Source organism: Brassica napus, chromosome C5 (genome assembly GCF_020379485.1).
Source record: "Brassica napus cultivar Da-Ae chromosome C5, Da-Ae, whole genome shotgun sequence".
NCBI classification, from domain to species: domain Eukaryota; kingdom Viridiplantae; phylum Streptophyta; class Magnoliopsida; order Brassicales; family Brassicaceae; genus Brassica; species Brassica napus.
Genome location: NC_063448.1, coordinates 12,833,083 through 12,854,581, shown reverse-complemented (window position 1 = coordinate 12,854,581; position 21,499 = coordinate 12,833,083). Strand labels below are relative to the sequence as shown.

Below are 21,499 nucleotides of genomic sequence, written 5' to 3'. Positions count from 1 at the left end.
CCACGGTTTCTCTATTTCAAGTTTTCAAAGCATAAACAACTGGACCAGATAATGGCTGAGGCTATCAGTAACCAGTTTCTGTGCAGGCTGGTAGATAAAGGTAGCTCAGGATTTAATATAACTACAGAAACAGAGAGTAAATGGCATGTTTGGTGCGAAGTAAACAGATATCAAAGATTACAGAAGTCAAACCTTCAACGGAACTGAGAAACATCATTCTGCTTGTAAATTCTCTCCAGTAACTTCATATACGCCTTCCTCCTTAGATACAAAGAGAAAAGCTAGTCAACAATGCTCCAATAAAAACCCCACCATGTAGGATTAGAACTAATAGTAGTATACTTCCAAGCAATGGGAAGTTACGTCTCTGTCTCTTCAGTTCAAGAATCTAATAGTGTTATCAAACACTAAAGTCTATTGAAAAAACTTGAATTTTTAGCTCACCTTCAAGCAAGCTGAACTCATGCTTCTATCCAAACCCCCAACCGACCGTGGTCCTTGTTTTGCATCATATACTGCTCAAGAAGCCATGTTTTGCATCGTATACTGCTCTATGTATTAAATCTCCGACTTGATTCGGTTTAACAAAACAGTTTAGTTCCCACCTTTCATTAACCTCCAGATGAAAATGAAATCTGGGATTAATAAATCTCATAAATATATCACTAATTCAACTTGTGAAGGCCACCCATTTACATATTGGGAGGAAGAACAAGAGAGGTGAGAGAGATGGCTAAAAAAGAATTTTAAAAGTACTGGTTCATCATTTATGAGATTCCGAGTAGAGAAAAAAACAGCTCGATGTGATCCAAGGTGTCAGCTCAAACCATCAATTTATCTACTGTAAAATGGTGGTGAAAGATTTCAGGAAGAAATAAATAGAACAGAGAGATGAACGACAATATTTCTCAAGAATGTTTTTTTTAATTCTCTTCAAATACCACCTATAGAGATGTTATTCTAATGAAGATGTTTTTTTTTTTTTGAACACAACTTAATTTCATTCAGACTTAACTTGTTTGGTTACAATAACATGAGGGAATGTGACATCCTCTTCCATTAAAAGCATAAACAACACAAATAAAGAAAGCTAAGTAGGATAATTCTTCAAGAGAAGATGATGACAGCGAAATCAAGACCAAGCTTAACTGCGTCGATAAGGCTTTCACGACGAAGTCGGATAGCTGAAAGATAGTCACAAGTGACGTTGAGAGCCAGTTCTCACCTACGAGAAAAACCGCAGTAGACTCGATTGCATCTTCTGGCCCCGTACAGACCGCTACACAAGATGACAAAACGGTGAAGAAGCTGAAACTATACCTTGATAATGAAACCGAGAAAACATCTCCTTTCATGGAAAGAAGGAATGGTGTTAAAGGACACTTCTCACGAGAGAAGAATGGTGAAATCGAGTCCCAAACTGGCGCACCCACCGGTGAATTCATCCCAAAGGAGAGATATGGCAATATGCATTGAAAGGAGATTCCAGTGAACCCACCGAAAATCTCTATAGATTTAACCCAAACACCCAAGCCCATTGTAATATGAATCGCATCTTCTTTCTTGAATTTGGGTTTTATCAAGCTGAACTTTGGGCTGGCAGGTTTGGTACCTTCGATGGGCCAAGCCCAAACGTAATTGAAATCCAGTCCACTACCCACAACCTGCTCGGAGCGAGACGCGTCGGATCTTGGCCATTCGACGGTGCCGTGGAAGAGGTCACCGGAGAAGTTTTGTCGAAGAGGAACAGTATAGCCGTTTAGGAGGATCTCCGCATAGGAGGAGAGAACCACTTTAGGAGATGAGTAGAGTGAAGAACCACCGACAAAATTCGGATCTAATCTCGTGGAGCTTTGAGATCTGGTGCCTGAACACTGGAGAGGAGCAAACCGTGGTGTGATAATAGGCTCAAGCCTTCCCGAAGAAAGAAAGGAAGAGCTCTTCAGATGAAATCTCTGCTCCAAAGATATATGAAAGCACGGGACAAAGTTGATAACATAACCTGTCCCACGGCAGCCAGAGGGAGGTTCATTGGGAACTGTCCCTGAGAACCGGAACACAGCGGTGGTGAGAGAACCCTCTCGACTCGTCGCTGGGGGAGAGGCCATATGAGGAAGAGAGACCGCCGGAAGATCTGAGACGAAGAGTCCTCGGCTTCGTCGTTGAATCCGTAGGTATCTTTCTCCTTCGATTGACCAACAGAAGCGATGTAGTGACAAACAAAACAGGATGCGAGACAGAGCCATGAAGATGAGAGCTAGCAGCACGCCGGAAATAGTACCCCGCGCCGACGAGAAACTGCTTCGCCGGCGCCGGATAAACTAGATCTTGGAGAGACCTCGAAGTTAGTGCCTGAGAGAGTTCGCCCTTACACACTTTCGTGTATTCGAACAACTTGTTTTTAACTAGAAAATGATGTAAAGTCTCTTCAATTCCTTTTTCACAATTTTTTTTTTGTAAATAATGTTTAGCTTTGAATAACACTGGATTTCATACAGTTTTTATAAATGGTTAATTGAATAACAAATGATTTTAAGTGAGATTCTATAACTTTGCACAAACTCCTTATTGAATAACACATGATTTGGAACTTTTTCTGAAAATCTTTAGTTGAATAACTAGGGATTTTAACCAAATCCCACAATCTCTTCAAATCCTTATTTCAATAGATTTTTGTTAAGGATTTTATTGGAGTTAGTTTCCAAATCAACAATAAAACAGCAAGCTGAACCCACTGTATCCAAATAAACAGCACCATATGACTATGAATCTTCAGCTGTTAAGCTCGAGGAAAAACATCAAGCTGAAAAAAATTGAACATGTTTAGTTACTTACTCCAAACATTATTACCATACAAGTTTGAAATATATTACAATGCCAAACACATCGACTATATTATTTCTTTCAAAGTCAAATAAGTTGTTGCCCCACTCAGTACCTTGCATAACATGCTTACATCTATATAAACAGCGAATCTATTGACTTGGATCTTTGGAATGAGTTATAATTGAACCTTTACAGAAAATGTAGTAGAGAGCCAAAATAACATACAAGAAGACAATATCATTGAACAGAATGCAAGTTACAACAAAGGCCAATCTTGCTCAGACTCAGACAACTTCTTCTGGCAGCTCTTCTGGTTTTTGAGACTGTTTACATTACCTGAATGGTCAAACCGAGATCAACAGTTCCATTGTTCAATCGATCTCTGAATGCTTCAAGTCCAAATCAAATCCCAGTAGTTTAGACCCTGTGGAGGTGTAAAAGAAAACTCTCATTTAGGTGTCAAAACACATCGTGTGTGTGTGAAGAGGTTAGTGTGTTGCTAAAACCTTAAATAAGTTGTGTTGAGGACAAGAGAGGGCTAGGATGAAAAGTAAGAGAAAAGAAACATGATCATGATCCAATGGAATGTCGCCTACAGTCTAATCAACGGCCAGCTTCAATGTGTAATCTTGTTACATTCTTGATGCTGTCATAGCCAGTGGTACTCGCATCCCCTTGTGCTGATAAGATTTCAACACCGACCAAGTGCTCATTCACCTCTGGCTCATTATACTGATCCGACCACTGCTGTTTTGTTTTTGTGACTCTCAAGGCCTCAAGCTGTACAGCTACTTCTTTCATCCTTGGCCTCTCCTCTCCCATCAGTCTCGTACACTCAGCAGCAATTCTTGAAGCTTCATGTATCTCCCTCTGGTTAGACTCGTTCATCACTTGTCCGTCAATGACTCCGTGCAACCTATTTTCTTTCATGGCAGAAGCAAAGTAATTCACAAGATGTTTTGACTGTTGTGGTTTTTCGAAGCACAGTGCCTTTTGTCCTGAGAGAAGTTCCATCAGGACTACCCCAAAGCTATAGACATCACTCTTCTCGTTTAGCAACCCTGTGTTGTAGTATTCTGGGTCTAAGTAACCTAGAGTTCCTTGAACCATAGTTGTGAGCTGCTCTTTATCCATCGGTATCAGCCTTGAAGCACCAAAGTCAGCTACCTTTGCAGTTAAGTTTTCATCCAAGAGTATATTAGCAGTCTTGACATCTCGGTGGATGATTGGGATAGAAGCAGATGAGTGAAGATATGCTAGAGTTTCAGCAATTTCTACGGCAATCCTCAAGCGGTGTTCCCATGTCAGAGAAGAATCAGACATGGAACCGTGCAAGCGGTCGTAAAGGGTGCCACTGTTAATGAACTCGTAGACCAGCAAGGGAACTTCAGTCTCTAGACAGCAGCCCAAGAGCCTGACCACGTTTCTATGGTTGATCTGTGAAAGCACAAGAACTTCGTTAATGAACTGCTCTACTTGGCTACAATCTCCAAGCCTAGCTTTCTTTATAGCAACTACGGACTTATCCGGTAATATCCCTTTGTAGACTGTTCCCTGGCCTCCCTGGCCCAGGATTCTACTTTCGTCATAACCATTAGTTGCTTCCTTCATGCCTTCCTCAGTAAAGATTTTGACATCAACATTTGATGTCCCTGCTCCCGAGAGTCGCTGTCTCAACATGCCGCCACCGTTTAGCTCGAAGAAGTGTTTTCGGAGCTCGGTGCTTTTCCTGTGCTTCATTTTCCGTTGTACACAGCTAATGACAAGTAGGATGGCCAAGAAGCCGATGGTTGTTCCTGATCACATCACACACAATGATTAGAGAGAGCTTTTTCAGAAAAGTTAGAATCCAGACAAGTGAGGGGAGCTTACCAAGAAAAATTTGAGTCCATCCATAGTATTCAGGCCTGCCTTTACGCATGCAGCTATTATTGGTGGCATTTAAGTTGTAACCAGATGGGCAATTACAAAGGAAGTGTCCCATGGTGTTTTCACAGATGCTGGAAGCTGAACAGTTATGTCTACTAGTAGTGCACTCGTCTATGTCTGTCCCAAGGCAACAAGAGATTATTTTTAAAATGATATTTCATTCGTTTCACAAAGATAATTTTTTTATTATTTTCACGCATATTAAAAACATATTAAACTATCATAATAAATTTATTGTTTTCTATAATTTTCAATTTTCAGTAACTTTTAACCAATATTAATTCAATAAAATCAATTAATTTTTTTGAAATTTACATTTTTTTCATAGAAAACACAAAAAAATACATCTTTTGAAACAAATATTTTTTCTAAAAAGTCTATCTTAATGAAAACGGAGGGAGTATGTTTTAGAAAAAAAATTGTTTTAGAAAAAAAATTCAGTGTATTTTTATTAGATAATCATAGTAAATTTCAAAAAAATTATTTTCAAACCAAGAGAATAACTCCTAAAAAAAAGTAGTAGTACCTTGACAACCATTTTCGTTTGAAAGATATGGATTCCCATCAAACCCTTCCTTACATCTGCAGATATATCCGGTTCCGCGGACAGAATTGGAACACATGCTGTTCCCACGACATATGTTCCCCCTTCCAACGTACTCGCATGAATCTTGACCAATAGACCAATCAAGCACCACAGGAAACCTCTCGATATTCCTCAGATTCATAAGATCTTCTGAAGATCTGAAGTTATACTTACCATCTTCGACTAGAAAGGCGTAGCTGCAAGGGTTGAAGCTATAAACAGAAGTATGGTTGGAAAAGCTATACGGAGAGACCATGAAGTAGTGGCTCCCTCTAGGGAGAGAGGTCTGGCAGCAACCTCCACCAGTGCATGATCCATTTGTCTCCCTTGGAGAAGTACATGTTGACATGCATCCAGTTGAGTAATTTCCAACACCGTCAGTGTTCAGAAATGCGTAAGTGTTACAGCCTACCGCAACAAACCTGTTCTTGTCTGAGAATGTTAAGTTACCAAGACTAGACCACCGGTTAATGCGGCCAGTCTCGTTTCCTTGCCTGTCGTAGCAAACATAGGATCTTGTATTCAAGACGCGTAGCTCGCCGCTGTGTGAGATGTTGATCACTTCGTTGCCGCCAAAGATCAGCTTATTTGAAGGGTTACATGTGATATTGAAACTAGGATCTCCAGCGTAGTAACAACCTGGAGAAGTGCCAAAAGGGTACTCGATTGAGACGTTGCCGCATTTCGTTTGGCAATTTTGCGAAGATTGACCCATAACCAGCTTTGTAGAAGCAAGAATGAAAATAGCCACCAAAAACAGACCATGCACCTTATTCATCTTCAACCTCTCTTAACTTTTTTTCTCTTTTTTAAGGTTTTCTCTAAATCTTTTTTTTTCTTATATAGGATTAGGAAATAAACCTCAAGTCTTGGGTTGTTCTCTATAAATGCAGCTACACAATCAAGACCATGTCAATATAACTCAAGGAGGACGTCAAAATACTCCACATATTACCACATATTATATCCCAACGTCTACGGCTGCTTTGATTTAACAACTTGACTCCTATATTTTGTAGTATTCAAAGATTACGATTGATTGTTTATAAGGAATCTTCAAACGTGAAGAAATGGTAAACATTGAAACTACATATGCTCTAATTATATTTAATGATGTGAGTAGAAAACCATTTGGTAATTTAATAAGATTAGTGGACATTTGAACTCCGTCTTCGTCAATCTTCAAAATTTACTGCTCTTTCTTTGATATTACCATGCAAATTCGGTCTGTGAAGACTGTTTTTTTTTTTACATTTACTTCTCAGTATTATTATGGAATTTGTCTTAGAGTGAAAGTGTTGCTTACTATTTGCTTTGATCAAGAAGCTGAAGGAGATGCAATCTTTGATGAAAATGTTCACTTACTAAAGTAGCACAAGCCAATCTAGCAATGCCAAGATCGAAACTTCTGATGTTGATAACAGAAGTCTGGGGTTTTGATGCATAAGGTTAAAGTTTTCACTTTCTTCCTCACACATGGGGGTTTATAGTGTTGGTTTTCGCTGTCGATAGTAGAAGGTTGTGATGTTTTGAGGATGTAGAAGTTAGTGGTAATACCTAACGTATGTCAAAAAAGACTGCTGCGACAATCTCATGTTGTCTACACACTGTGCCTCCCTGAGTGAATTGCATTCTCTCAAATCATAACTACGCTTGGATAGACTTCTTGCATCACTATCTTATTTGACAGGTGTATGAAGCAGCGAGCCAAAGACATTTACAAAGAAGTTGCAGACCCAAAAGTTGAGTTTGTTTCAAAACTGGAAAAAAAAAAAGAAAAAAAAAAATCCATGGTTTTGAAATAGAATATGGGACAGAAAATTGTTACATTCCGAATATTGAGGGGTTAAGGCAAAGCCTTGGACAGACAATTGTTACACTCCTTTCCTCAAACCTCCATCACAGATGCAACCACAATGATCTCTCACATCAAAGTCTCGAGATCATTTCAAATCAAAGCTTACAGCATCATAAATGACTCTTCATTTATATACCAATCAAGACAAGTGAACACAATCCAGCTACAACTCAACACCCAGTTCCCTTTGTTTCAACTCCAGTCCCATCCTATCATTCTCAAGCTTCATCCTCTCATTCTCCATCTTCATTCTCTCCAGCTCTTGATCCCTTTTCTTACTAAACCTCTCCCACCTGAATCTCTGTTTCTCCAGTTCCAGCAATTCAACTTGAATCTGAAGCTTCTGCTCTTCCAACTGAAGAGTCCTAGACTCAATCCACTGCTTCTGCATCAAAGCTGATCTCTCACTCTCTTCCCCACCTTGAGGAAACGGCATTTGAGACAAAGAGAGCTTATTACACTCCAGAGAGCTCACTTGGTGACCCGGATGGTCAATATCTTCATGGCTATGACTCTGTCTAGCCTTCTTCAAAGCACCACCACCACAACCCCCATGTGTAAAATCATCATACTCATCATGCTCCTCACCTTCCCCATCATCATCCTCAACATCCTCAACCTGATGATGACTCTCATGATCATCTCTGTTCCTAAGCGCCAGCTTAAGCGAACGCTGCAAAGCCAAGTCATGAGGCAAATGCAACCTGTTCCCATTGTGGTACGAACACATCTCCTCATAGAACAAATGCTTAGAACTCATGATCTTTCTAACATCATCCTTCTCCTTATCATTCAAGTACCCAATCGAATCCAAAAGCGCAGGATTCTCAACAACCTGACAAGAAGTCCCCCTCCCAAGCATATCGTTAAGCTTCTTGTAACGTTTATTCAAATCATTGAACTTATCCTCACACTGCTGAGGCGAAACATGATAGCCTCTCTCGGACATGACCTTGGAAACAGACTTCCACTTTCCCTTTTTCTGCAAAGCTGCAAACTTTCTCCTGCTACCACCGTCCATACTCGAATCATCGCCTATATAAGACACAGCGGTTATCAATAGCTTCACCATCTTATCAGTCCACTTCACTCTCTGCCATGGAGACCCTTTAGTTGACTTTTCACCGCCTTCCTCGTTGAAACTCGGCTCATCATCGTCACTCACTGAGTTCTTATCCCCTTTATGTTGCTCAGTCATGGCCACGTTGTGGTGATGACCGCAGGTTTGAGCTGTGACCATAGTAAAGGGAAGACCTTCGTGAAGACTGTGTCGATGCTGGTTCATGGAGGTTTGCAGATCGAATCCTCCGTAGGAAGAAGGTCCGCCACGAACGACGCCTCCTTGAGGAAAGTTCCCATCCATTCTCTGTTTTCCCCTAAATCGAAGAGATGAAACAGATCACGCAAAAAAGGTTAAACCTTTGTCAAGGAGAGTGGATCTAGTTGGAGACTAAAGGTCGAGACTTTAGGGGATGAATCAAGCAGAGAGGGGCGAATCAGGATGAGAGATGAGTAAAGAGAAAGGAAGTTAACTTACGAACAAAAGTTGGTACTTGCTTCGTCTTCTTCTCTCTCTCTCTCTCTGGATGCCAGAAAGCTCTTCTTTTGCGTATAACTTTTCTTTTCAAGTCCTAACTTCTAGAAAAATTATTATTTTACCTCCGTTATTATTATTATAACTATACTTTTGTTGAGATGAACAAAGTGATGCCTTGTGATTGGACTTGGTATTTGCATAGTTGAATTCCACTATCAGCTTCTCAATTATTTGATTGAGTGAATTCTATTTCGATATAAAAAAAAGTTTAAACACACACAGATTGTCTTTGATACAATTGATCATAATCGATTGTTGGACAGGAATATTATTCTATGATATCAGTCGGACATTCACAATTCCTTTTTAAGCTAATCAACTAGATTTTATATTTTTTGTTTTACATTTTTGTTGAAATTTAATTTTTATATTTGTGTTTTTAGTCATATATATGTTTTTCTTTGTATAATATTTTATCTTAAATGATTAATAAATTTCTTTAATAATTGTATTAAAATAGTTAGACCACACTTATATTAACAGGTCATGTTCCTGTTTTAATAGTATTGATGAATATCAAACAAATCGATCAAATTGCAAATATACTAATGGAAAACCGTTTTGAAGATATTTTCGATCAATTATTTATTAATCAATATTTCATTATTGGTTTTATGAAAATGAATGAAATGGAAAATTTACTAAATTTCAGATTTTAGACAATTTTAATATACTTTTCTATGTTTTATAAATAGTGACATTTTAACGTTTTCATGTTATACGAAAATGTTAGTTTAGAAATCTATTAAAATTTATATTTATTTTGATTTATATTCATTATAAAATATTTTAATCTTGTAAATAATTTATTTATCTCCAAAATTAGTAATCATACAAATATAAATATTAATGTTATAAATAAATTTTAATTTGTGTCAATAAATATTAAAGTGAGACTTTATGAATAGTTGTTAGTGTTCTTCGGCAAATCTTATCCCCTATATATTAAAACAGAAGCATCGTCATTTAATGTTTTCACACTACATTAGACACGTATCAGCCTCACATTGATTTCAATTTGAGTATGCTAACGTGTCGGTCTCACAAATATTTAACGATTAATGTGTTCATATACTAATTTTTTATATTCTACCACATACAATTCAATGTGTTCACACTAATTTTTTTTAATCAACTCATTTTTTAGATCTTGCATTTTTAACCTTTGTATTAGTGAACTGAAGTTCTCTCTGTACAACTACCGAATAATATCATTTTGAAAGAAAGAAATTAAAAATGATTAAGATTCACATCAACTAAAATGATGAAATGAAAATATTTTTAGAAACTGAAAATTTTGTATCTTGCCGAACTTAGCCATGGTTGGGGCTTCTGTACATGAAGATAATAAATAATTGTGATTGGTTATGAATTAAGAAAATTGAGGTAAAAAATACCACACGTAAAATCAGATCTTTAGTTAAGCCAAATATTGGTTTTCTTTACGGAGTTTCATATTAGACCAAAAATTAGAAACATAATCAGATTGCAAGAAAAAATCAGAAATCATAAACATTATAAAAGAAAAGAAAATTTGTGAAATCGATTGAAAAAACATAATTCAGGTGCTGGGTGAAGATATTACATTATGAGAAGATACATGTTATTGGTTTTAGACTACGTCAATTTAGCAACATACCCAAAAATATTGACACGATTCTCAACCATTTTTATTGGTATTTTTAAAGTATAGTCCAATAATTATGTATTTTAAATAAACCGAGAATATTAGTTTTACATTTATTTTATTTTGCTTTATATTAGTAAAAGAAATTAAGTATGTGTAAAACATTTGGATCCAAAGAACCGAACTGAATTAGATTTGAAAGCAATATTAAACACAAACTAAAACTGATTAATTACTCAGATGGATCTAAACATTTAATATCAAGATAACATGACCTGAATATGATCCAAATTAAAATATTTTGGATACCAAAAATATCTAAATCACAATTATATATATATATATATATTTTTAAATATATTAATAATTTTAAATTTATATCTATTAGATATTCAAAAATATGAAAATATCTAAAAATTATTAACATAGTTACAAGTAAATATTTAAAACTAACAGAAAATGATCAAAATACTGAAAATATTTATTTGTTCACCATCCAAATATTTAAATTGAACTAATTTTATGTGAATTTAAATATTTAGTCTTACATTATTCAAAATTTTATGTTTTTATTATTTTATTTTAATATTAAGTATATTTGAACTTTTGTTAAAAAATACATAATTAAAATAGGTATCCGAACTCAAATTTGAATCCAACCCGTAATGATTTGAACCAAATCTAAATTAAAATTTGTAAGTATCCGAATATGATTTAAATTTCTAATCCTAAAAGTCTGAAATCCGAACGGATATATGAATGTTCATTCCCTTTAAAAACTATACAATAAATCGCTTAGTACGACATACAATAAATAATCTAATAAACTATTTCAATCCGGGCATAACGCGGATTACTACCTAGTTTTTGGTGTAAACTATTGTTTTTAATGTCTAATACTAAAATGAACAATACTGTTGGTTTATTATCTCATTAGTTAGATCCCTTTACCGAGTATTAAAAATGGAAGATCATTGTGAGAAGTGGACCAGAAATGGATGTCTGAACTATGAAGTGAACCATTCTCGTGACAGAGAAATAATAATTGCAAAAAGATTAATAAAATTTTGAATAAGAAAAGAGATTTTTACATAAATAGCCACTTTGTAAGTTTTTATTTCACCATAGGACACTTCTAACTACTAGGGTAGTTTTTGGTTGTTGTTTTATAGCTTTACCCCTAATTAAATTTAACTAAATCATATCTTCTTCATTTACCTATTTTGTTTCCTTATGTTCTATTTTATTCTAAGAATATTTAATTATTCAAACTGAAGAAAACAACGAACTGCATATGTTTTTAACTTGATCCACTACTTCTTTTCCATTTTACTTAAGAAATTTTTTAATTTGGCGAAACCCCAAAGCCCCGGAACCGGCTTACGATGAGAGAAAGACAGAGTTGACCGGCAGACGGGCCTTAGAGCAAGTCCATCGGGGGGGGGGGGGGGGGGGGGGGGGGGGGGGCTTAAAAGGGGTTGCAAACATAATGAAAAAAAAATAAATGAAATAAAAGAGGGCGTCTTAAATGGAGCGTTGTGGGACTGGTAGGAGCCCCTAACGTGGCCATTTTCTATTCGACCTCTCCATAATGTCTCTCTCTCATTCATGTCGCGAAATCTGATTGCCTTCCTCCTCAATTCTCGATCATTCTGCCTCCTCCAGTCTCGATCATTCCGCCTCCGTTCTCGAATCTCATCGGAAGAGAAGAAGGCTTGAAGAGAATAGAAACGATCAATCTGACTCCTCTCTCAAATCTCATCAATTTGCCTCCTCTCTCGAAACTCATCAACTCGGCTCCTTGCTCGAATCTCATCAATCCGGCGCCTCTCTCACTCCTTCGCCTCGCAAAATTTCATCAGAAGAGAAGAAGGCTTGAAGTGAAAGCAGGGATCGACCGAGGGAAGGATGAAACTCAGACAAGGAGAAGAGGAAGAAACAAGAGTATACTGTAAGTACGAACATCCGTTGTCTTTTAGAGTTATATTAGACGATCGTTTGACTGTTGAAAAGATCGATTCGATTTGGGTAGGCGTAGTGGGGTTGATTGTTTCTGGAAAATCATGATGCTTATATTTTTCTCGTTTTCGTCTTAACGTAGTGATAAAATTGGTTTAAGCTCTCTGGTAGTATCTGAATATAGGTAGACATGATCACACCAAGCTCTTGTTCGTCTGTTTTGTCTGTTTTCTTTTGGTTATTGATTTCGTTTATCTCTTCATAGTCCATGGTTTAGTTCCATTGAATCTAACTTTCTTTGTTGGTTGTGGAACAGGTTCGCCTGAGTTTGCCTCAGAAACGGATTCACCATCATGAAAGCATCCGTATGTCATTTCAGAAACCAAGAGGTTAGTATACTTTTCTTTTAAGAGAAGTTAGATATGGAGTAGGTTTGGAATTAAATGGACATTAGTATTATGGTTTGTGTTAGTTGCGGTGTTGTTAAAAGTGTAGACATTGATTGGCATTAACTTTGAAATGGGACTTTAGATATGTAATCGTTTCTGTAATCGGTTAGCTGTACACATTGATTGGTGTAGTTGAGATAGTTTCTGTAATCGTTTATGAAATAGTTTCTGTAAGGTGTAGTTGAAACCTAAATGGTGAAGTGGTTGGCATTTACTTCAACCTACTTAAAAGCAAGTTAAACAACTTTTAACTTGCCTTTAAAAGCAGAACAACACCCCTTTCTCTTTTGCAATCTCCTTTGTTATCTCCTTCTACTTTCCTATTTCCTTCAATCTTCTAGCTTTTATGGATTCTTATAATCAGTCTTCTAGCTTTTTAGATCTCTTAAACAACCAACATCCACACGCTGGCCCTAGTATAAAAACCGCTGCCTCGAATGTCAAGTTTGGAACACAATGGGATGAAGATGCAGAGGACGTAGAAGCTCACAGTGTGGACGACCGTAAGGAGAGAAGGAAATGGTCACCAACAGAGGATGTTGTGCTCATCAGCGCTTGGTTGAACACCTCGAAAGACCCAGTGGTTGGGAATGAGCAGAAAGCAATTGCGTTTTGGAAACGAATTGCAGCTTATTTTGGGTCAAGTCTCAAGCTTGCTGGTTTGCAAAAGAGAGAGCCTACTCATTGTAAACAAAGGTGGAGAAAAATTGATGATGGCGTGTGCAAGTTTACTGGGTGTTATGATGCTGCAAACAAACAGAAATCAAGTGGCCTGAACGAGGATGATGTGTTGAAGATGGCTCATCAAATCTTTTTCAATGATTACAAGAGCAAGTTCACACTAGAGCATGCATGATTAGAACTTAGGCATGATCAGAAATGGTGTTGTGCTTCATCTACTAAAGGAAATGTGAACTCCAAAAGAAGAAAGCTTGATGACCAATCCTCTTTTTCTTCAACGACAGTGCCACTTAGCCGTGGCGAGGATGAAGCCGCTCGGCCTGTTGGTGTTAAAGCCGCTAAGGCAAAAGGTAAAAGGTCTTTGGAAGAGGAAGGGAAGTCAGTTTTGGAGTTCGAAGGCCTGTGGGAAATCAGGCAGAAAGAACAATACATCAACAATTAAAAGCTGATTTGGTGGAGAATATATGGCAAAAATTTGGAATAAATCAAGATTTCAACTAATCGGGTTTTTCTTGCTTACGATTTGTATTTGAATTTTTCATATATTTTAATGTCATTTATGTTAAAAAAAGTTTATGTATGCTTTTATTTGGAATAAATCTACTAAAAAAATAATAATTTAAGACACCCTATGGGGTTCTTCCATTGGAGAATGAAATAATTATTTTCACTAACCAAGGTTCTAAACTTGCCAAATCACCTTATTTACTCTTAATTTAATCATTAGACTCCATTAGAGGTTCTAATGGATGGAGGTGGTCTTAGTGACCAGAAAAGCGACGGATAAATGCTTGGCCGAGAAGAGCCATGTCCTTTAGACTATAAGTAGTTAAAACTCGAAAAGTATGGAAAAACTTATTTTTGCTTAGTTTTTGACTTTAATCTGATATTTTACACAATATTTGCAAGTTCTAGAGTCAAAACACAAAAAAAATAAACAAAAATGGCATGAAAAAAATCAATGGCGGCTATGATATGTAGTTACAGAATTCGTTGAAAACCCTAATATGAAGATGACGAGTTTATTACAAGAATGCCACTCATTTTTAAAAATTATAAAAATTAACCCCACTCTTTAAGAGGGAAAATGATCATTTAATTCCCCAAGTATTTGAAATTGACAGTTTAATTCTCTGACTATTGTGTAAGCAAAATAATTCCTCAACTCTATATTGACTTTTCAAAATTGAACTCCCAAAAGTCCTCCACCTTTAACATTAAACGGAGACATTAATCTAATTTGGTGGCTCTCCTTTCTCTCTTATTTTCCCCAAATCAAAGAACATAAACCCTAAATTGATTAAGAGAGCGATGAAGAGAATGATGAGAGACAAAGGGACCCCAAGAGACAAGCTACCAGTTCGAAGGCCTCCATCTCAGAAGAAGCCACGAGTCGACGAAGAACCTGTAAACGAAGAACAACCCGCATCAAAACCCCATGACAAAACCTGTAACTGAACATGAAATAGAAAGGTATTGATTTTATGTGAGTTTGAAGCTTCTTTTTGGTTTTACTTGAGATTTTAAATTCGAATATGTTCGTCATAGGCCAATTCATATACAAGATGTTGCATCTGGTGGTCAAGAAGGCGAGAATGAAGAAGAGATTATGGAATCTGAAAATAGTGAAAGTCTTGAGGGAGATGATTGTGAAGTTGTGGTCGAAGATACACTTGGATGCAAATAGACAATATATATGGATGATGGAGAAACCAAGAATGAGCCTGAATTGGTTAATGTGAGAGTATGTGAGAACTTAGAAGACCATTTGGAGATGTTGCTAGTGAAGATGTTAATGAGAAATCAGATGAAAAGAGTGGAGTTGATATGTGGGACGATGATGTTATTCTAAACCCGTTATCGGACTCAGACGCAGAAGAAGCAGAGAGTATGACATTCTATCAAGGAGAAAGAACATTGTAGGAAGAATCACTGGGGATGTTTTTTCACAAGATGGATCTACTCAAGCTTCCCAACCAAGATTTTTTCAAGGCAGATTTGGTTTCTCTACTTAATGTCAAGATGGCTCAGTATAAACTCTTTTCAATTCAGCTTTATATTTTGTATCTTAGCTGCTTTCTCATTTCCAGCTTGTAATACAATTCCATGACAATCTATCATGTATCTTAGTTGTTTTCTCTACTTATTTCACCTATCTTTTGTCTACATTCATAAATAAACTTAAAGGTCTTACATTCATAAAACATATAACAAGCATAACATAGAGAAAATCGGTTCTTTCTCTGAGCAATGTTCTTTATGAGATTCTTCATGTTCATATTGAGAAGATATTGTTGTTTCGCGAAAGGATTCGCTGGAATGGGCTCTGCAATTGTCGTCAAAATTAATTTAGGGTTACTGGTTTTTGATTGGAAGAAAATGAAGGAAGAAGATGATTAAAAGAGAGCTAGATAATAGATTAACGTTTTCTGTTTAATGTTAAACGTGGACTTTTTCAGAGTTCGATTTTGTAAAGTCAATATTAGAGTTGGAGAATTATTTTGCATACACGATAGTTGGGGAATTAAACCGTCAATTTCAAATACTCGGAGAGTTAAATGATCATTTTCCCCTCTTTAAGAGCATGATTATCCCTAGCACCTCTGATGGGACTCTTAATCATTTTTTAGTAATAAATGTGTGTTAAGAACTTTATTTAAGATACCTCTAAATTTTTGTCATCCAATGCAAGTATCTTATTTAGAAGTTTTTAAAAAAATATATATTAAACATTGTTACCAAAACTTGGGCGTTTAGAGAGTGGGCGATTTTGAAAGTGAGGCTATAAATGCAAGAGAAGATGACATTGACTAGTGCAAAGCTAATCTAAATGCAAGAGAAGATGACATCAACAACACTGACTCTGTTTTCAAACCAATGTTACATACACGTCTTTAAAAAAAAATGCAGATGACGCAAATGATGATCAAGAACAAACCTGAATTAATGCCAACAGAAAGTACTACAGATGCAGCAGAGTTGGCAACGTCATCATAATGAGTAGTACCTCCTCTTATCTAACACACAACAAAGTCTAGATCAAAACCCAAACTCTAAACATGTTTCAGCAGCCATAAAGCAAAGAACGTTCTGAGCACATATAATCAAAACTTGTATAAATAAAGGGAGCCATACCATAGCACCGATACATAAAACGGCATGAAACTTTCCTGAATTCCCAAGCTTTTGTGCAGCAACACCTATCTCAAAGCTGCCAGGAACCCATATAACCTGATTTTAAAAAAATAAGAAGTTTCTCACTAGCTTCAGTTGCTTGCAACTGATCAACTGATCATCCGTCAAGGCAGTCTGCTGCACAAAGCTAAGATTCTGTACCAACACTGTTGTGAGCAAAACCACCGTAAGTTACAAAAAAAACTGAGGTAACATAGTAAAAAAAACATGAAAGAGTCTGTCCAGAAGCTACAAAGCTTCGCATGTCTTTCAATACAATCACCTTCAAACGTTATCGGAATCCTAACAAACCAAAGTTAACAAACCAAAGTCACAACCTTTTACATCAAAACCACACCAAGCAATGTGTTTTTAATACAGTAAATGATAAAACCAATTTGTTAAAACAAAATTGGAGGAAGAGGGGGGAGTAGTACCAGAAAGCAGATCCACGAACCCAATCAGATTCACCCAATTCGCTGCTTCCTTCTGGTAAGCTATCTCATTTGGCCGACCCAATTCCTTCTCCTTCTTCGCCGTCACTGGCATCACCACTTCATGAGCTTGAGAGTCTCCTCTTTGTGACCAAACCCTTTGCGATTGTAGTTATGCTTCTCGTCAAGTTCTTGCGGAACGTCTTGGCGTCGAAGTCGGAGTCCATCACCACCGATGGCGAAGGAGCAGCGTCCTCGTTGCCAGACGAGCAGCGGATCGATGAAGGTTTCCGGCGGCGAAAGATCCGGATCCGGCGGATGCATAATCGGCAGAACTCTGCGGTAACAGCCGGTGACTCCTCGTCATCGGAGATTGGATTTGAAGAAGAGGAATGTTTGTTTGAGAAGAAGTCTTTGATCCAAGAGAGAGAGAGAGAGAGTCATGAACAAGAGTCGTATCTTTCGTAGCTTGTTTAAGAAACGTTGCTTAACCTATTTGCTATTTTCCTTTTTTTTTAATTCTAATAAAACTAAGAAACGGGGTTAAGCAGATGGTCTTAAGTGATCGCTAACGTTGTTCAAAGCTCGGACTTGTCAAACAGAAGCTAAGCTCAATACCGCCAGACCACACGCACTTTATACTTCATATCACATATACATAATTATAATAGTATAATTTGAAAAACAAAGTGTACATGTTGATGTGTACATGTAGATATTTGTGGATATTGTTGGACTCAATTTCGGTCAACTACGTAATTGGACCTGAGTAACCTGGGCCGCACAACCAATGAAGAGGCCCGACTCCGGCGAGCAAAAGGAGATCGATTTGAAGAGTCGGAGATCGCAGAGAGGTTGAGAGAAATCTGGAATCGATCCGCTATAAGAAGAAATCGATCGATACAAAGAAGGGGACAGAGAAAATCCTAGAGAGAGTAATACACACACATCGACCTCATTTCACTTCGCTTTAAGTCTTTTCTCTTATCGACCTCGTTTGTAACGTCGGATCTTATTCCTCTTGTTGTAATCGATCTTATTAATCAATAAAGTCCATCTTCGCCTACTGAAATATGATTATATCATTTTGTTCTAAAGATATTGTTGCCACATCATCTTTATCTTCCCCAGATTAAACTTTCAATCACTGTAAAATACTTAGTGTAGATTTTAAGATCTACAAATATCATATATAAAGTGTACGCATTGATTTGTACATGTGGATATTATATAAAGGTATACATGTGTACATTAATAATCCCTCTAATTTTTGATTAGGCATTCATATTATTTTTCTAGATATCTATATTTTATCATGTATGTAAGTAATGAAAAGTGCTTTTAAAACAAGTGCCCAGCTCTAGATGTTCCTTGCACAAGGTCCCTCATTTTTTAGTTATTTTTTTTTAAATATTTTAGGACATTAAATTTTTGATTATGATAACAAAAACATCTTAACTTTTATTTTTTGATTTATGAAAAAGGTCTTGGATTATTTTGAATTGTACATACAGTACAATTTGAACTTGAGTCACACCTGTTTAAACCAATACTTAACATTTAAAGAAGTCAATTAGAGGACTTTCTTAGAAAAAACCACTCTCCGTTTTCTTTAAGTCAAACCTATATTGGAAAAGGTTGAGAGTTGGAAGAGCCTTCTCTTTGCCGGCATGCAATTGGATGAACCTTCTCTGTGAAATCTAGGGATCGTTGTTTCAGGTCAGGGCCTATATTTTTGTAGAAGTTGTGAGATTGAACTTCTTGTGTTGTAATCTAGCAGGCAGCTATCGGTTTGAGAATAGGTGAATGAATCATTGGTTTAGGAATGTAGCTTGAGCGTCCACATGTTTTCATAAACCAAGATAGGTTCTCGCACATCTATATACATGACTTTCAGCAGTTGCATCCTTGGAAAGAATAATAGTTAATCCCTTGAAAAGTTTTGATGCTAGAGTTATGTGCTTTTGACCTATTGCAGATTGGCGAAGTCCCGAAACTTACGTCTGGTTTCACAGAATTTATCGATTCTGCAGAGAATCTGGAGAAGAGGAAGATGAACCAAGCTTTGCTGGCAAATCACAACACTCTGCTTGACTTGCTTGAGATTTCTCAACTTATGGCCACGTAAGCTACTAGACGTTGTGCTTAAAGCTTTGAAATCTGATTCCCATCAATCTCTTCTCATGCCTTTAATGGGAGAATCAAAACATTAAGTAACTTCTAAATTCTCTGCGTAATGAATTGTATGATTGTATCTTTACCAGATGCCTGAGAAACGAAAAATTTGACGAAGCGCTTGACCTGGGAGCATTTGTATCCAAACTTGCAACTATACATCCCAAGTGAGTTTTTTATTTGTTATGTTTCTCATCCATTTTTATCCCCTCTGGATGCTTAAGGCTGGAAACTTCAAGCTTTAGCTCTTATGAATTAATCCTCTCTCCATGTTAATATTTCCTGTTATCTAAGCACCTGCAGCGGAGGTTAGACAAACAACTCAATCACTTCTCTCACAGCTTCTCCAGAAACTGCGCTCAAATATACAGGTTTCTTGTGAATATGGTTTGTTTGTATTTGGTGAACTATTGTTAGGCTTGCAAGGCTCGGGTTGTTGAGTTCCTGCAACAAAATGGCTGGTCTTTTGTCTCATGCACTGGATGCAGCAGGAAGATAGACAAATCAGGCACTTCTCTCCGTTTCAACCGCTGTGTTAATCACAACGTAACCGGTGTTATATAGTGAGAAGTTTTATTAGTAATAAGTAAAAGAGAAAAAGAGAAAAATAGCACTAAATCAAGTTTTTGTTCCCAAACTAGCACTCAAGGTCAAAAGTCACAAAAATAGCACTTAATGTTTTATCAAAAGTCACAAACTTAGGGTTTAGAGTTAAAGGGTGGGGTTTAGGATTTAGGGTTTAGGGTTTAGAGTTTAGGGTTTAGATTTTAGGGTTTAGGGTTTATGGTTTAGGGTTTAGGGTTTAGGGTTTAGGGTTTAGGGTTTAGAGTTTAGGGTTTATGGTTTAGGGTTTAGGGTTTAGAGTTTTGGGTTTAGAGTTTAGGGTTTAGAGTTGAGAAATGAGGTTTTGGGGATAAGATTTCAAATTTTGAAAAATAAAAAAATTAAAATTTTCAAAGGATAAACTTAAAAAGGTGTTATTTTGGTCATTTTAGTTTTTGAGTGCTATTTTTGTGATATAAACTTAGAAAGGTGCTATTTTGGAGATTTGCCCTAAGTAAAATCTATGATTATTAGACTGTTTTTGTCAATGCGATCACTGAGGTCACCCTTTGTTACAGGTACCATGTTGAATTATCAGTTGATGATGGAAATGACAATGCCACTTTTGTAGTGTTCGACAGAGAGATGCTTAAACTCACTAAGCAAGATGCAGCTCCATCGGTGCGTATAACATCTTGCTTAGCTTCAGGTTTCTTCTCGATCAAGCGATAAACTTTGTTCTGTATTGATGATAGGCTTACAATGTACTTTAGTTTTGCAGATTTCTGATATCTTATAACAACGCATGGCTATCTGAACGATACCATCAAAGTTCGTTTGATGGCTTTTAAGCTTCAAATTATATGTTACATGACCATCTCTGTAGATATCCATTCTTTTTGTTAAGCTACAAAAGATGTCTCTCTGCTGCACTTAGCCATTAAGTTGATAGAGGCATTTGCTATTGTGGGACTGAGGTAGTGTCTCTTGAGCTTTACGTATCGTTATCATGGCTATGGGCAATCGTTAGAAATAACGGTTTTCTTAACTCCTTCATTAATGGGCAAATGGACTTAACGATCGTACCGGAGTGGAAACGTTGCTTTAAATCTTCTTTCTCCTTCACTATCACCACGAGTAGAAAGATGACCACCATGAAGTATAGAGTTGATCTGTAATTTTTTTCTCAATATCTACAAACAAAACTGAAGAAGGCAAGTTATAGAGAAGCTTTGCAAGCTGGTGTTTGGAGTTTATTTACTAATTTACAATAATCATTTTGAGATAGATTTTCCTGTTTGTCTTCGTCGTATGTTTGTCAGAGACATGACAAACAGACACTAAGACCATGATTATCGCATAAGCGATCCTTAGGTTTTTTTTTTTTCTTTTTTTTTGTTTTCTTAAAAAAAATAAATAAAACAAGCCAATCACTGGCCGTCACGTGTCGGTGGGGTCTGCAAACAGTGCCAAAATTCCCTAATTACCGATCTTTATTTGGTGATTTTTGAAAATGGTTTTTAAAATTTTTATGGGATCCATGCGTCAGTGGAGTTCACATTTTGTCAAAAAACTCTCTAAGGACCTTGGGATGTTGACTTTACTTTAGAATATGGACTTGGCGTTTTAGTTTTTAAAAGATTTATTATTACATGCACAAT

General features: G+C 36.8%; 2 protein-coding genes and 2 long non-coding RNA genes across 8 annotated transcripts; 1 reads left to right on the top strand and 3 right to left on the bottom strand.

Annotated features, from left to right (window-relative positions):
- Positions 1 to 2,961: 2,961 nt before the first annotated feature.
- LOC106397552 (wall-associated receptor kinase 2) lies at positions 2,962 to 6,888 on the bottom strand. 2 transcript variants are annotated; one of them, XR_002658388.2, is made up of 4 exons: positions 5,282 to 6,888; positions 4,699 to 4,872; positions 3,333 to 4,622; positions 2,962 to 3,250 (listed from the first exon to the last, which is right to left on the bottom strand). XR_002658388.2 is itself a non-coding variant. In XM_022702696.2 (3 exons), exons 1-3 carry the CDS (start codon positions 6,117 to 6,119, stop codon positions 3,430 to 3,432), a joined length of 2,205 nt encoding a protein of 734 aa, XP_022558417.1. In that variant the 5' UTR covers positions 6,120 to 6,888; the 3' UTR covers positions 2,962 to 3,429. The 2 variants fall into 2 exon arrangements, 1 of the variants encoding a protein (XP_022558417.1); XM_022702696.2 differs by having other exon boundaries at positions 2,962 to 4,622.
- Positions 6,889 to 7,117: 229 nt separating this feature from the next.
- LOC106401529 lies at positions 7,118 to 8,999 on the bottom strand. 2 transcript variants are annotated; one of them, XM_013842066.3, is made up of 2 exons: positions 8,737 to 8,999; positions 7,118 to 8,575 (listed from the first exon to the last, which is right to left on the bottom strand). In XM_013842066.3, exon 2 carries the CDS (start codon positions 8,560 to 8,562, stop codon positions 7,363 to 7,365), a length of 1,200 nt encoding a protein of 399 aa, XP_013697520.2. In that variant the 5' UTR covers positions 8,563 to 8,575; positions 8,737 to 8,999; the 3' UTR covers positions 7,118 to 7,362. The 2 variants fall into 2 exon arrangements, with proteins under 2 accessions (XP_013697520.2, XP_048612724.1); XM_048756767.1 differs by having other exon boundaries at positions 7,118 to 8,565; positions 8,737 to 8,876.
- Positions 9,000 to 13,545: 4,546 nt separating this feature from the next.
- On the bottom strand, positions 13,546 to 17,677 carry LOC106401531. Of its 3 annotated transcripts, none has more exons than XR_007323443.1 (4): positions 17,124 to 17,677; positions 16,648 to 16,989; positions 16,451 to 16,529; positions 13,546 to 13,912 (listed from the first exon to the last, which is right to left on the bottom strand). It is a non-coding gene; the product is annotated as an uncharacterized LOC106401531 (long non-coding RNA). The 3 variants fall into 3 exon arrangements; XR_001280482.3 differs by lacking the exon at positions 13,546 to 13,912 and adding an exon at positions 14,491 to 14,917 and having other exon boundaries at positions 17,124 to 17,669; XR_001280483.3 differs by lacking the exon at positions 13,546 to 13,912 and adding an exon at positions 14,556 to 15,838 and having other exon boundaries at positions 17,124 to 17,674.
- A 656-nt stretch (positions 17,678 to 18,333) lies between these two features.
- Positions 18,334 to 21,288, top strand: LOC125586909. The gene is made up of 6 exons (XR_007323442.1): positions 18,334 to 19,244; positions 19,385 to 19,462; positions 19,590 to 19,666; positions 19,784 to 19,858; positions 20,417 to 20,547; positions 20,620 to 21,288. It is a non-coding gene; the product is annotated as an uncharacterized LOC125586909 (long non-coding RNA).
- The last annotated feature ends 211 nt before the right edge of the window (positions 21,289 to 21,499 follow it).